Consider the following 12,599-nt stretch of genomic DNA (forward strand, 5'->3'; position numbering starts at 1 on the left):
ACCTTTAAAATACTTTTACTTGAGCAGAGTAACTGAGTACTTCTCCCGTGACTCACTGCTGAGTCACCAGCAGCTGGTTTTTGGTTCTTCAAAGTCTGAGCCCACAGTCGCTCTGATGTAATTCATTATTACAAAATGTCGAAGCACAAAGCGGGATCAGATGTCCGTGTCTGCTTTCTGTCGCCATGTCAACAGAAATCTGCACGCACACAGGCTCAGGGGAAAACACAAACTGTTCTGGGTTACATGAAAAGAACACTTAACAGCACATGTGCAAATAAAGGTGACATACCTGCAAATCTGACAGAGCACCTGTCTGCATGCATCATACAAAGACAAGGTTGGAGTCAATGCACGTCTAAGTGATGGACGTAAAAATCTCATCTTTATTTCTTTTGATCTTAAAAATGCAATAAAATGAAAAATAGAGGTTCAGTTGCACAGCATCAAGACGTTTCTTTATTTTATAATGGGTTGTTCAAACATAGCAAAGCAAAAGGTTTTTACTCTCAGAACACATACATGATAATCAAAAATAATTTACCCTAGTGTTACTCTTTACTCATTATTATTTTTGCACGATTGTTTCTTCATTTCTGAAGATCCTTTTTGAACTTTAAACACCACCAAGCGCAGAAGACCAGAAGAGATGACGTAAGAAGGTGACAACACAGCCGTCTTCTTCTTTGAATTTAGGAAGCACATTGTTTCACACACCGACATTTTATTTTCTCTGTTTGTAAACGAGGGTAAAAATGAACCGGGGTTTGGGTGGCACAGTTTGAAGACATTTCTTCTTCGTCCTTATTGATTGTTTTGACATAACAATGGAGCTTTATTTCCACTTTCTTCACTCATTATAAAAACGACTTAAAGGTCACATATTCTCCTTCTCTTCAACCAGAGCTCCCACCTGGGGGGGAGGGGCTACTGCCCTTTGTGATGTCATGAAGGGTGAATCTCCAAACGGCCTGTTTGAGCACACATTTTCTAAAAAGTGGAGCAGGCAGAAGACGCAGAGGACGGACTTTTCTCATCATCGGGGAGTTTGTAGACAGACTAGAAACACATGTTAGAGTTCGAGGAACATGGAGAAGAAGGTTCTACAAAATATGTGACCTTTAAATAAATGTTTCTGCTCTTTAATCAGGATATTTGCACGGTCGTTGCATAGATTGTTGCATTTGCATAAATGATTATCATATACTATTCAAAATATCACACACACAGACATATAAATCAAGTCTCTTTGCATAATAAAAATGCTTGATAATTCAAAAATCTGCCTCTGTATTAGTACAAAATATTTACAGTTGTGTTACTATTTATTTTAATGACTTTTTGCGAGCTGCTTGAATGTTTAAGAGACTCTTTGGTCATAAATGACATCTGTTTGTGGAAGGAAGGTCAGAAAAGACAAGAATACAAACGTTAGAATAAAAGTCTCTGCTGTTTTGTTTCAATGGTTTTCTACTGATACCAGTTTGTTTGTATGGGTGAGTCCACTGGTAACAGTATCTACCTGGGTGTGGTGGCAGGTGACAGGTGTTTATACAACTCGTAGCCTGCACGTTTTTTTTTTATTTATTGCATATATGTGTGTTTGAGCTATTAAAAGTGATATATGGAACATTTATGGTCAAGTATTGTGCGTTTCAGGGGCCCTGTGTGTTATTTCTCAGTCTTGTTTTTATGGTTCTCATCACTCAGGTTGTGCTCGGCGAACAGGTTTGGGTTCTCGGACAGCGTGGCTCGGACCTTCTTCTTCTCCTTGAAGCGTCCGGAGTGAGACACCTTGACGTGTCGGCCCTTTGTGGCAGATCTGTCCACAATCTTCTCCAGTCTGGCGTTAAACTGGCTGTCTATGTGGCTGTCTGCAGGGGGGTTGTTGTTGCTCGGGTGGTCTTTGCTCTTTCCCGTCGTGTTGCTGCCGTACTCGGCCGGGATCTCATACAGAACCTTTGATTCAGACTTCTTCTTACGGGAGAAGGTCAGCTTCCACCAGCTGGGATCGGCCATGGCTCCAACAGAGAACAGTGCTGACCTGACGGAGACAGAAAACATCCTCAAAGACGGGAGAGGACAACTTTAAAGACAACAGCTTTATTCAAACCTCGCATGCACGCTTCTTTTAGGGGTTCTGTTTTTGTTGGTTATTTTTTGATGTGAAAAAGTCAGAAATGTAAGAAGTTAAAAATCGTGTTGTTGCTTCTGACAGGGCAAACAGCCAATCACTGTTCAGGACTTTTGGAGTGGCACTAATCCGGTTTCTGGGGGGGCACGCCACCCTGACCACACCCCTGAATATTCCATTTCATTATTTATTAACTAGCACACAGTTGTATTTGTTAAATGAAGTGCTTAAAACAGGTGATGAAGGAGATTAATTGAATAAATAATTATTTTTAACATTCGTTCTAAATTCAGCTTGAGACGCTAAAGATGTGTAAAAGTTCAAAGAGCAGCAGCATGGATGTGATGTCACTGATTAAAACAAAGATGATGCAGTTCACGTGTGTGTGGACTCGTCTGTGCTCAGCACGCCGTGCAGACGTGGATGCTTCTGTTCCATCTCGCTGATCAGGATGTGTAACCTGATGGAGGAGGACACCTGACACTCGACTCTCTGCTGCTTAATTCATGAACTCCTGAACAGTATCACCTGTCCCTGTCATGGGATCTGACGCCAAGACAAAGCGCTTTAGACTGATGAAAAAACCAGCTGCGTTGAAATCGAAGCAAAAAGCGAGCTCTTCTGTCGCCCTGTTAAAAAAACGATTTTGAAGATTTCGTGTGCACTTATTCAGGTTTATGCTCGCTGTTATTATCCTCCGCTATCAGCTGTTTGACTCAGTCTCCAAGCTACGGAGCATAAAGCTGAAATAACTTCCTCAATAATTGAATACATGTGCTCTTTGATGACAGCCGCCTTTGTGTTGTGTCATTATGAGGAGCTGTACAAAACATCACACACAAAGAAGCCTGGGAGGAAACTTCTGATGCACAAATACTTCCCTTTAATCTCTAATAAAACAGATTTTGATTCGAGTTTCAGAGTTGAGCATCACGACTGTGAAGCTACAGACAAAGCAGGTATCTTTCTGAGGTGAGGGAGGACTGTTGAACATTTTTAGGGCGAAAGTTGCAGCTTTAAAGGAGCTATATGGAGCTCGGACACCTAGTGTTTAAAATGGGAACTGCAGTTCAAATTCAAAACATTGGATTTTATATTTTGGAGTATTGGACTGACAAATCAAGACTTCATGTTACACTGGGTTAAAAAGAAAAAAAACAAGAGATTTCTTAACTTGTCGATTTCTAAATGTGTTGATTTACAATTGCCAGTTTTATTCACGCAATTAATAATAATGCAGACGACATCATTATATACCATCATGTGTTTCCTGACTTTGTCTTTGCTGTTGTTTGTGCCCAATAACTGCACAGTTTACACAAACACTCTTTTAATAAGCCGTCACCAATAAGAACATTTAAGAGAGAATAAAAGGTTAATGTGATGTTTTCGGTTGTTTCCGAACATATATGGGATACTCTCATATCTTTAAAGTTGCTCTCTCTTATGGCACTACATTCTTCTAAAAGGCTTTCAAAACTGTGTTCAAACTTCAAGCTCTGATCTGCAAAATGAAATCTGGACGGTATTTGAATAAAATGTACGCCTTTAAACCAAACAATAAAGGAAAAAAAAAAAGCACTGCAATCTCTGTTTTATGAAGGGCTGACTGGAGAGTAAACATCTCTTCCTTTGGTGTGGCCATTTTTATCGTGTTGCGCCTATGCAAATATTCCCTGCCCTCTGCAGGAACACTCATCTGACTCTTATCTGAATGAGGCATGTGATGTTTGCACGCTGCCGGCATGAAACAAGGGTTGCAAAGGTTCAGGAAACAAGTGAACAGATTTTGGATGAAGGGCTCCAACATTTGTTTGCACATTAAAAGTGATAAGAAGATAATGAAGCCATTGAGAGCTTCATCAGGCTCCACCTCCTGCTGTTGCTGCTTGCACATCCCATCTTGATCTGGTTGTACAGACACCTAAAAGGTTGTGTTTCAAAGCAAAGAGCAGCCATGACCTACTTTCCCCCTCTCCTATTTGTCTGAGTTTAACACAATTTGCGTGTTTAATCCTCTAACAAAAGTCAGGCTCCTCTCGCACGTGTTTACAGAGGATTTCCATAACACTGTTGACTCTTCGTCTCCCAGTTTCTGCAGAGCAGCACTTTCACACCTTGTTAAGTAACCGCACACATGTGCACACATATTTCTCTCAGTTCTCCGTGTTTGACTTGGACGTGACCTTTGAGACAAAAAAACCTCTGTTGACATAAAGGAGGCCCTCCGTAGCCGCTCTTTTAATAAGTTACTATATTTGTGTTCGCTGAGGGTGACCCTCAGAGATCACAGCAGGACGGGAACACCGGGGACCGTTTGGGGGGGGGGGGGATCAGTAACCAGCTGTAGAGGCTGTGAACGGGGACGAGGCTCAGAGGGCGTCGAGCTCCGTGCTGCCCTCAGAGACGAGCTGAAGGTTCTTAAGAGTCTCAGGTTTCCTCCGTCCTGCCAGCTTCACTGATGACCCGTGAACAGTGACGTTCAACGAGCTCAGGAGGAGCTCTGAGCCTACAGTTAATGATGAAGCCAGTTTCGACCCATGACAGTGTCTTTTTTTTTTTTTTAAGTTGTTTGAAAGACTAAAGTGAAATGCTTTTGGGTGTGCACACTCAGCGTGGACTTCAAACTGAAGGAGCTGCTGTCAATCTGAAATCTAAAATAACAGACGCTGGAAGCTGATTCTATCAGAAGTTTGATGTTTTAAGCTTCCCTGGTTGAACAACTGAATTCCAGAGAGTTGTTTCTTTGACTCATGTTGTTTTCTTTTAATGCAAGTGTTAGTGTTTGTGAATCGCACTTTGTGTCTCTGTCTATAAATTTGCCTCTCGTCCAGCTCGTCCTCGACAGAGAGGTTCTTCATCTCAAATGGATCAATCTGGTTAAAAAAAGGTTACATGAATAAAAATCCTCAGACTTTCTCTGAAGCTTTGTGGAGCCTTTTAACAGGAAGTTACATCAAATACACTTACAAACTCTAAAACATGGTGACTTTTATAAAAGATGTTTAATTATTCTCCCGTGGGTCGCAGCCTGGAAAAAGTCAATATTGTTTGTTTGTGTCGAGGATAAAGATCATCCATGAAATGTTCCTGCAGCTCCAGCTTACATTCAAACCTTTTTCAACGTGAAAACTCGCTTCAATTCTCGGCCTTACAAGACGAATAAAAAGAACAAATTCTCCTACTTTAGGACATGTAACCACCCCATCTTTAATATATTTCACTTAAAAATGATCTGTACTCTTACTTGATTTGAACATTTTGAATTAATGATCAAATTGTGGCAGCTGATTGTCGGAGCGACAAAAGAAAAAGAAGAGAAATAACAATAGTAATAACTCTTAGACTTCGTCCTCCTGTCCTGTTTTAAGTTACATTTTATGTCTAATAAACTAAACATATTACATAAGTTGTCAATAGACCCAACCTGTTGCCATCACTGGATGTTTATTTAGACAAATGTGCATTGTGTCCTCAAGCATGAAAAACAACAAGAGCAACCGAAGTGTCTGCAGCAGAGAATTAAAAAAGACATAAAGCAGCTCACGGTTGAGTTTTCTTACCGTGTTGATGAAGAGGAGGATGAAGGAGATTCTGTCAGATGTGAAACTGTCCCGCCATGCTTCAAGTGTCTTTCTCTTGTCTCTCTCTGTTTTTTTTCCCTTCGTCTTCTCAGGTGATTGTGAACAGGTGCAGCATCACTCTCTCTCTCTCTCTCTCTCTCTGCCTCACCTTGTCCCTCAGAGCTCTAAAGAACACACACCCTCCTCAAACACACACACACACACACACCTTCAGCCTGCTCACTGAGTGGGTGAGTTAATGTTGCAACAGAGTGATTTAGTGAGGCCCCCGGTTTTACATTGAGATTACTGACCTCGGAGTTAATGTGAGCCTGAAGCTGCAGATAAATCCCCTTTAATCAGTCCCTCTCTGTAAAACAAAAAAACAAACCTGTTCTAATGTGGAATTTGGACGCAGAATAAAGTCATCTTTGTGTTTCTCATTCAACTCCGATGAGACACAGACAGGAAGAGTTTATCTCTAGGAGGTGAGCGACGCTCCTGATGTTTTGCATGACTGACGTAAAATCCCAGAACCTTAGTGCAAGCTTACTTTGCAAGTTTGGTTGACATTCAAATGAGCTTAAATTAGGTTCCTCTGCTGTCCCAGCAGGGATCTCACGTCAGCGTTATCTCATATCTATCTCATCTTTTCTTACAAGACAAATTATGAAAATTAGAGCTTCTCTGAAAGGGACATTGTCAGCCTTATCACATGTATGTGGAAATCAAAATCAGAAACCAAATGTGGACAGGATGTTCACTGACAGTTATGAACTACATTTCAGCAAAGTTTTCAATAAAGTTTTTAATTTTTTTTTTAAATATACCAGTTAAACACGTCGGGTAGGGTTATCTCGAAAACTAAAACATTTTTATGGGGTTTGTTCTTTTACTATCAAGTGCCTTGCTCAAGGACACATCGGACATGTGTGTGCAGGAGCTGGGGATCAAAGCAGGACTTCTGTTGGTTGTGCTGACCTGTTTTTTGGAGCTGCTGTAACATGAATTTCCCCCATTCGAGTATCAATAAAGTTTATCCTTAAACTTTATAAAGATAATAAGCTGATAAAATAAAGGTATCTCTTACCTACAGTCATCTACAGCGCTGTGTTCTCTGATACAGAGCGACGTCGCCCTCTACCGGCGGACTGTAAACCTGCAGCGGGAAGAGCGTTTTTCATCATCCACCAATTAGCTTTCCTTTGCAGTAACGAGACATTTCATTGGCCAGTCCGTGCAGCGAACGTAACAACGCCTCTTTCTATTGGCCCAACGTCTCGAAACGTGTCATAAACAGAGCAGCACGGATGTGGACAATAATCCTATAATGTAAAACAGTTTGTAATGATTTAAAAAATGAAGGCATAAATCGATAAAGTGTTCTCGTGTTGTAAAAGGTGAAGAAGAAAAAAAAATGGAGGTAAGCTTCGGAAAGTATCTCTGATAAGTCTGCAAGCTAACATTAGCCAGCTAGCTGTCACAGCCAAAGTCCAGTTTGGTGACAAACAGAAATAAAAGATAAATAAAAGATAAATTAATATAAAAGTCTGTCCTCTAAGTTGAATCATGTTCTGTGTATTTTAATTCTTAAACATTGTCATCCTTTATACGACATTGCCACGACAACATTTCAATAAAAGTGATAATGAAATGTTTTTTTGTTTTTTTTAATCAATACAGAATATTCAAAACCTGCCGATCGACATTCAGACCAGCAAACTGCTGGGTGAGTTTGAAAACACAACCTGCTTTGGTACACGTATTTCCATATGTCACTTCATACGTGTTATTATCTGTTTCTGGTGTTACTTGTAAAACTGTGACCGTGTTATCTGGTGTCTTTCACGTGCGTGTTTTTTAATGGTCATTTATAAAGTGTCTTATTTCTGGGCTTTTTTGTTGCCTTTTATTGAAAATACGGAAAGTGGATGGAGTCAAAAATCAGGGAGAGAGAGTGTGGTACACTAACCACCAGACTACTGCTCCTCTTCTCCTGATTATTTGATTTATTGTTTATGAATCAACATCCATTGTACCTTCAACAGCCACAGACATTTGCCCTAAAATCGCCAGTTAACATGGTCACTCTTTGGTCCGTAACACCTGGAGCAGCACATCATTGTACTCGTGCATAAACAAGAGAATTGATTGTTGTGTTTCCACAGACTGGCTGGTGGATCGACGTCACTGTAATCTGAAATGGCAAAATGAAGTACAAGTTATCAGAGAGAAGATCAACGCTGCCATCCAGGACATGCCAGAAAACGAGGAGATCAAGAAGCTACTCTCCGGCTCCTGTAGGTTGACATTTTATCTGTTTTTTTTTCTGAAAGACACCTCACAGGCTTTGAAAGATATTTACAGAAGAAAAATGTGAACTGTATTTTTTTTCCTATGATGTCCATATCATCTATGTTTCTGGCCATGTTTCGTTTATTTAAACTGTGTGTTGTAGTGTCATGCAGCTCATTTCTTTGCAGTAGAAGTACGTTTCTTTTCCATGCTTGTCATGTGTATGACTACTTCTTCACTTTCACACTTTGCTCTCTTTGTTTGTGACAGACATTCACTACTTTCACTGCCTGAGGATAGTTGAGATACTGAGGGGAACCGAAGCGTCGTCCAAGAACATCTTCGGCAGATATTCTTCTCAGAGGATGAAGGTGAGAGGATTCGAGCTGTCTCACAGTGTTTTAACGAGTGTCATATTTTAAATGGTTAAAACTTGTTTTAAGCTCCATTAACGGAGGCTGTAGTCCTTGTCGATGCATGTGTTCCGGTTAACGGTTCCTGAATCTCTTCTAATAAAGTAAAATGCTTATTTAAAAAACACAATACTACCCAGTAATTAAGAATCAAATCATGTTTCTTTGGTTTGTTTTTACAGGATTGGCAAGAGATTGTGTCCCTTTATGAGGTTGATAACATCTATCTGGGTAAGTGTGATTTCAAAACAAGGGGAAAAAGTGATCTCCCTGTATTGTCCAAAGCTTGACAACATCTACAGTATATTTACATAAAGGTGTAGAAGGAGAGATGGAAGGCTTTGTTTAAGAACAGAAAGTTGATCGTGGTTTCAACACATCTGCACTTTTTCTTGCTGCCGTTCAAGTTCTGCACCGTTGTTATAAAACATGGAGAGGAAGCATGAAATAAAATGTTTTTAAATTTGTATTTTTGTTCGTTATCACAGCGGAGACGGCCAGCCTGCTGAGCCGCAATGTGAGCTACGAAGGCCCAGCTCTGAGGAAGCAGCTGGCTAAAGCCCAGCAGCTCCAGCAGGAGCTGAGCAGGCGGGAGGTGGAGTGTCAGAGCTCGGCCGCAGACCTGAGGGGACGCTACTACGCCGCCTGCAAACAGTACGGCATCACAGTAAGTACAACAACATGGACACCAGTAAAAGCTCACAGAAACTCACAACATCCACTTGCAAAGTTTAGAGGAAGGTCTTTTTCATGATGTTCAAACTCCCTCTCTCAAAGAAGATCTGCTTTTTTTCTTAAACAGGGAGATAATGTTCCCAGGGAGCTTCAGGCTCTGGTCAAAGATTTACCTGCATTTCTTGACGATGTCGGGAAAGATGCAGCAAAGTTAGAAGAGCAAATCCAACTTTATACGGCTTTTTCAAACTTCGTATGTGAGTGGTGAGTACATTTTTAAACTGAAGCTTGAGCTTATTGTCTCCAGTATACAGAAACATGCGCTGCGTCTTCATGTGTTATTACGGATTCAGACTGCAGTAAATAAACCTCGTACAGTAAGGATAAACCTAAAACCATAGCATGTGGTTTTCTCACATAAGGTCTGAACCTGTCCTGCCCATGCTGACGTTTGCCCAGAGGAGAGGAAACGCAACGTTTTATGAGTGGAGAACGGGGACAGTACCCACTGTTGTTGAGAGGCCATTTGTGGAAGAAGCAGCTGCTGAGACGGTCCCGGAGGATGCGGTGGGTTTATTGTCTTAAATGCACAGTATGTAAATTCTGCCTCCAGGGGGCTCTCAGTCAAAATAATAACCTAAGATGTCGTTGAAGCGGGTGGGGAATCATGGGAGGGGTTCTGCTACTGTCCGCCCCAACCTCTGCTGAAAACGAACTCTGAGTTGACCGTAGTCGAGCTAAACGGGCAAAACCGACCTGAGGAAGAGAGTATGAGTACCGACGAGCTAACGTATCGTTTTTATCACCTCAGCACGAACAGCAGCTCACGCTTCTTCATGTAGCTGTCTTTGATGTAACATCAGGTGTTTCCATGGCAACGATAAACGTGTCTGTCAGTTGGACAGTTTCTTTTTCTAAATAAAGGAATTAAATACTGTAATTCAGTTTTCATAATAATCTATTTAACGTGTTTACAGTTTGGGAGATGTGCCACAACGCTGAGTTTTGTGTTTCTTTCTTTTCTTTGTTTGCTTCAGATTGACTGGGGGGACTTTGGCAAAGGAACAGACGCTCAGGTTGTGAACTCTGCGATCACAGTTGAGGATGGGATCGACTGGGGCATCAGTCTGGAGCCGAGCTCTGAGGTAGCACACAAAGTGCATCGTGATTTTACGTTTTCACCGAGATATAGATGCCACATGTCCGGTTTGAAATCTGAGCATCATTTCAGAAAATGACTGGTGGAGTTAATTTTAGAGTTCTTGTGCGTACGTGAGGGTTTGGGGTACATTAACTGAATAAAACAGCAGCTCTTGTTTACCCTTCTATGTCTGCTTCAGGATGCTGGTGCTGGAGGCATCGACTGGGGCGACAGTGAACCTGCTCCCATAGAAATTGAAATTGTGGATGCGGGGACGGACTGTGAGTATTTTTCTTTTCTTTCTTTTAACCATCACCAATCATCCAAATGACTCTTAGACAGCTTTTAAACTGTGCGTGTCACCCCGCAGGTCCTGAGGGTGTCGCGAGGGGGGAGGACGCTTTAAGTATACTGGAGAACTCGGAGTCTCGTAGCCAGTTCATTGATGAGCTAACGGAGGTAAAGACTACATCCCTTAAGTGTCATGTATCCTTCCATAAGCATTGTTTCCATCCAGCCCCCAGAATAGAAAACAATTGTGGGTGATTAAATAGGAAACATAAACATTAAAAACCACAAGGCTGAAATACGTACATTAGGTTAATGGGATAAATTGTGCTTCCCCTCTGTCAGGCTGATGTGCCAGCATAATTTGAAGTCCAGCCAATCTGTCAAGAAAAAAAGTGGGTCCTTGTTCAAATCTAGTGGATGACACGTGTTCTACATGGCGCTGAAGAATTGTTTTCACAGCTTGTTTTTACTGCCCCCAAGTGTCCAAACATAGTTAATGCTTATTACACCTTTTTTTCCCCCAGGACTAAGGAAGCATGTTTTTTTTCATGAGCAAATTCAAAATAAGTTATTTAAAAATGTCATTAGGGAATCATTTGCAGGGAAAATCCAGATAGTCGATAGTTTCAGAAGACTAAAGGTAATCGAATAGTTATGAAACGTGTTTGTTTGAACAAGACCTCTGTGGTAATCGATTCATTGCTTCATTTGGTTGTTGTTAAGCCTTAGAAAAAGTGACACATTTTCATTTGTCTATTCAGCTGGAAGTGTTCTTAACTCAGCGGATCAGTGAGATGGGAGAGGAAGGAGACGTGGTCGCCATGAGCCAGTTCCAGCTGGCCCCCTCCGTCATACAAAGTCAAAGCCGCGAACATGTCAGGGAGATGCTGTCTGAGGTGCAGGACCTCCTGGGCCGGCTCACCTCTCTCAGGATGCAACACCTGTTCATGATCCAGGCGTCGCCACGGTACGCTGCCATAATAGTTCTCTGCATAACAATTTCAGTCTTCATCAATGCTGATGGAAATTTAAAACAACAATCCACAAATTGAGCATGTGCTAGAGAGGGGAAACAGAGTAAACCAGTCTGTAATTGTTGCAAGGACTGTCATCATCAATCATTTTCTCTTTTTAAGGTATGTTGAACGTGTGTCTGAGATGCTGAGACAGAAGCTGAAGCAGGCAGACATTTTGGTACTGAAAGGTGCCACGATGGTTGAGAAAAGGAAGGAGGCCCTGGAGGAGCAGTCAAGACTAGAGCCTCGAGTTGACCTGATGGCAGGATGCACCCGGGAACTCCAGAAACTGGTAATGGATTGCTTTTTATATTGATCTAACGGAGCTGGTAGTTTCCCAGCTCACTAAGAAGTCTGTGTGGGCTTCCCCTCACTCTTTAGAATACAGTAAACTTTATCATGTGATAATATCCATGTTAGAATGTACTGAGAATTATGCATGTGAAGATTACGCTCAAGGAATATGTATGTTTAACTGAATATATGCTACACCTTGTAGAATCTCCAAATGAGCGTTTTAGCAATTGTTCTAATTGGTTGTGATTTATTTTTGCAGATTGAAGCCGACATTTCAAAGAAATACAACAAAAGACCGGTCAACCTAATGGGAGTAAACATATAGTGAATCTAACCGAGTGAAAGTATTTTGTCATGACCAACTACAGGAAATAAAAGTTGTATTTAATTAAAGGTCTGATGTGTTCGCTAAATTTGTGTTTTGACTGCCCAAGTAACCTAATTTTTCATACAATTTTGTGTATACATACCTGAAACTGTATATAACTAGAAGATGCAAATTAAAACAAATTACTTCTTACATTATAATATAATATACATTATATATTATTTTCATCCAAAACATTGACTCTCTTTAAATCACCTTTCAAACCCCACCTCTTCATTATTATTATTATTGATTGATAAAATGTGTTATTTTTATGAAACAAATATGTAAAACCAAAAAAGAAATGAAATAATATGGTAAGATCAAAGAAACCTACTCTAATTGCTGTGTACTTTACCAAACAAAACTGACTTGGTAATAACTTGCATTAAAGTAAATACAAATAT

The 12,599-nt window shown here is 40.8% G+C and overlaps 2 protein-coding genes across 2 annotated transcripts; one reads left to right on the forward strand and one right to left on the reverse strand.

The window, feature by feature from the left end:
* Positions 1-431: 431 nt before the first annotated feature.
* On the reverse strand, positions 432-6,141 carry prr15lb (proline rich 15 like b). The gene is made up of 2 exons (XM_079334020.1): positions 5,698-6,141; positions 432-2,044 (listed from the first exon to the last, which is right to left on the reverse strand). Exon 2 carries the CDS (start codon positions 2,017-2,019, stop codon positions 1,672-1,674), a length of 348 nt encoding a protein of 115 aa, XP_079190146.1. The 5' UTR covers positions 2,020-2,044; positions 5,698-6,141; the 3' UTR covers positions 432-1,671.
* An 803-nt stretch (positions 6,142-6,944) lies between these two features.
* Positions 6,945-12,222, forward strand: cdk5rap3 (CDK5 regulatory subunit associated protein 3). The gene is made up of 14 exons (XM_079334424.1): positions 6,945-7,120; positions 7,381-7,426; positions 7,866-7,997; positions 8,263-8,363; positions 8,588-8,636; positions 8,894-9,072; positions 9,208-9,344; positions 9,503-9,647; positions 10,118-10,225; positions 10,421-10,502; positions 10,592-10,680; positions 11,274-11,479; positions 11,649-11,820; positions 12,085-12,222. The coding sequence occupies exons 1-14, from the start codon at positions 7,115-7,117 to the stop codon at positions 12,148-12,150; spliced, it is 1,518 nt and encodes a 505-aa protein (XP_079190550.1). The 5' UTR covers positions 6,945-7,114; the 3' UTR covers positions 12,151-12,222.
* The last annotated feature ends 377 nt before the right edge of the window (positions 12,223-12,599 follow it).

This window comes from Symphodus melops, assembly GCF_947650265.1.
Source record: "Symphodus melops genome assembly, chromosome: 21".
Lineage (NCBI taxonomy): Eukaryota > Metazoa > Chordata > Actinopteri > Labriformes > Labridae > Symphodus > Symphodus melops.

What these genes read in the sequence shown, in the direction of transcription:
- cdk5rap3 (XM_079334424.1), top strand. An exon ending in TCAGACCAGCAAACTGCTGG is followed by an intron (nt 7,427 to 7,865) that starts GTGAGTTTGAAA and finishes GTGTTTCCACAG; the next exon opens with ACTGGCTGGTGGATCGACGT. An exon ending in ATTCTTCTCAGAGGATGAAG is followed by an intron (nt 8,364 to 8,587) that starts GTGAGAGGATTC and finishes TTGTTTTTACAG; the next exon opens with GATTGGCAAGAGATTGTGTC.
- prr15lb (XM_079334020.1), bottom strand. Translation starts at nt 2,019, where the DNA reads ATGGCCGATCCCAGCTGGTGGAAGCTGACCTTCTCCCGTAAGAAGAAG.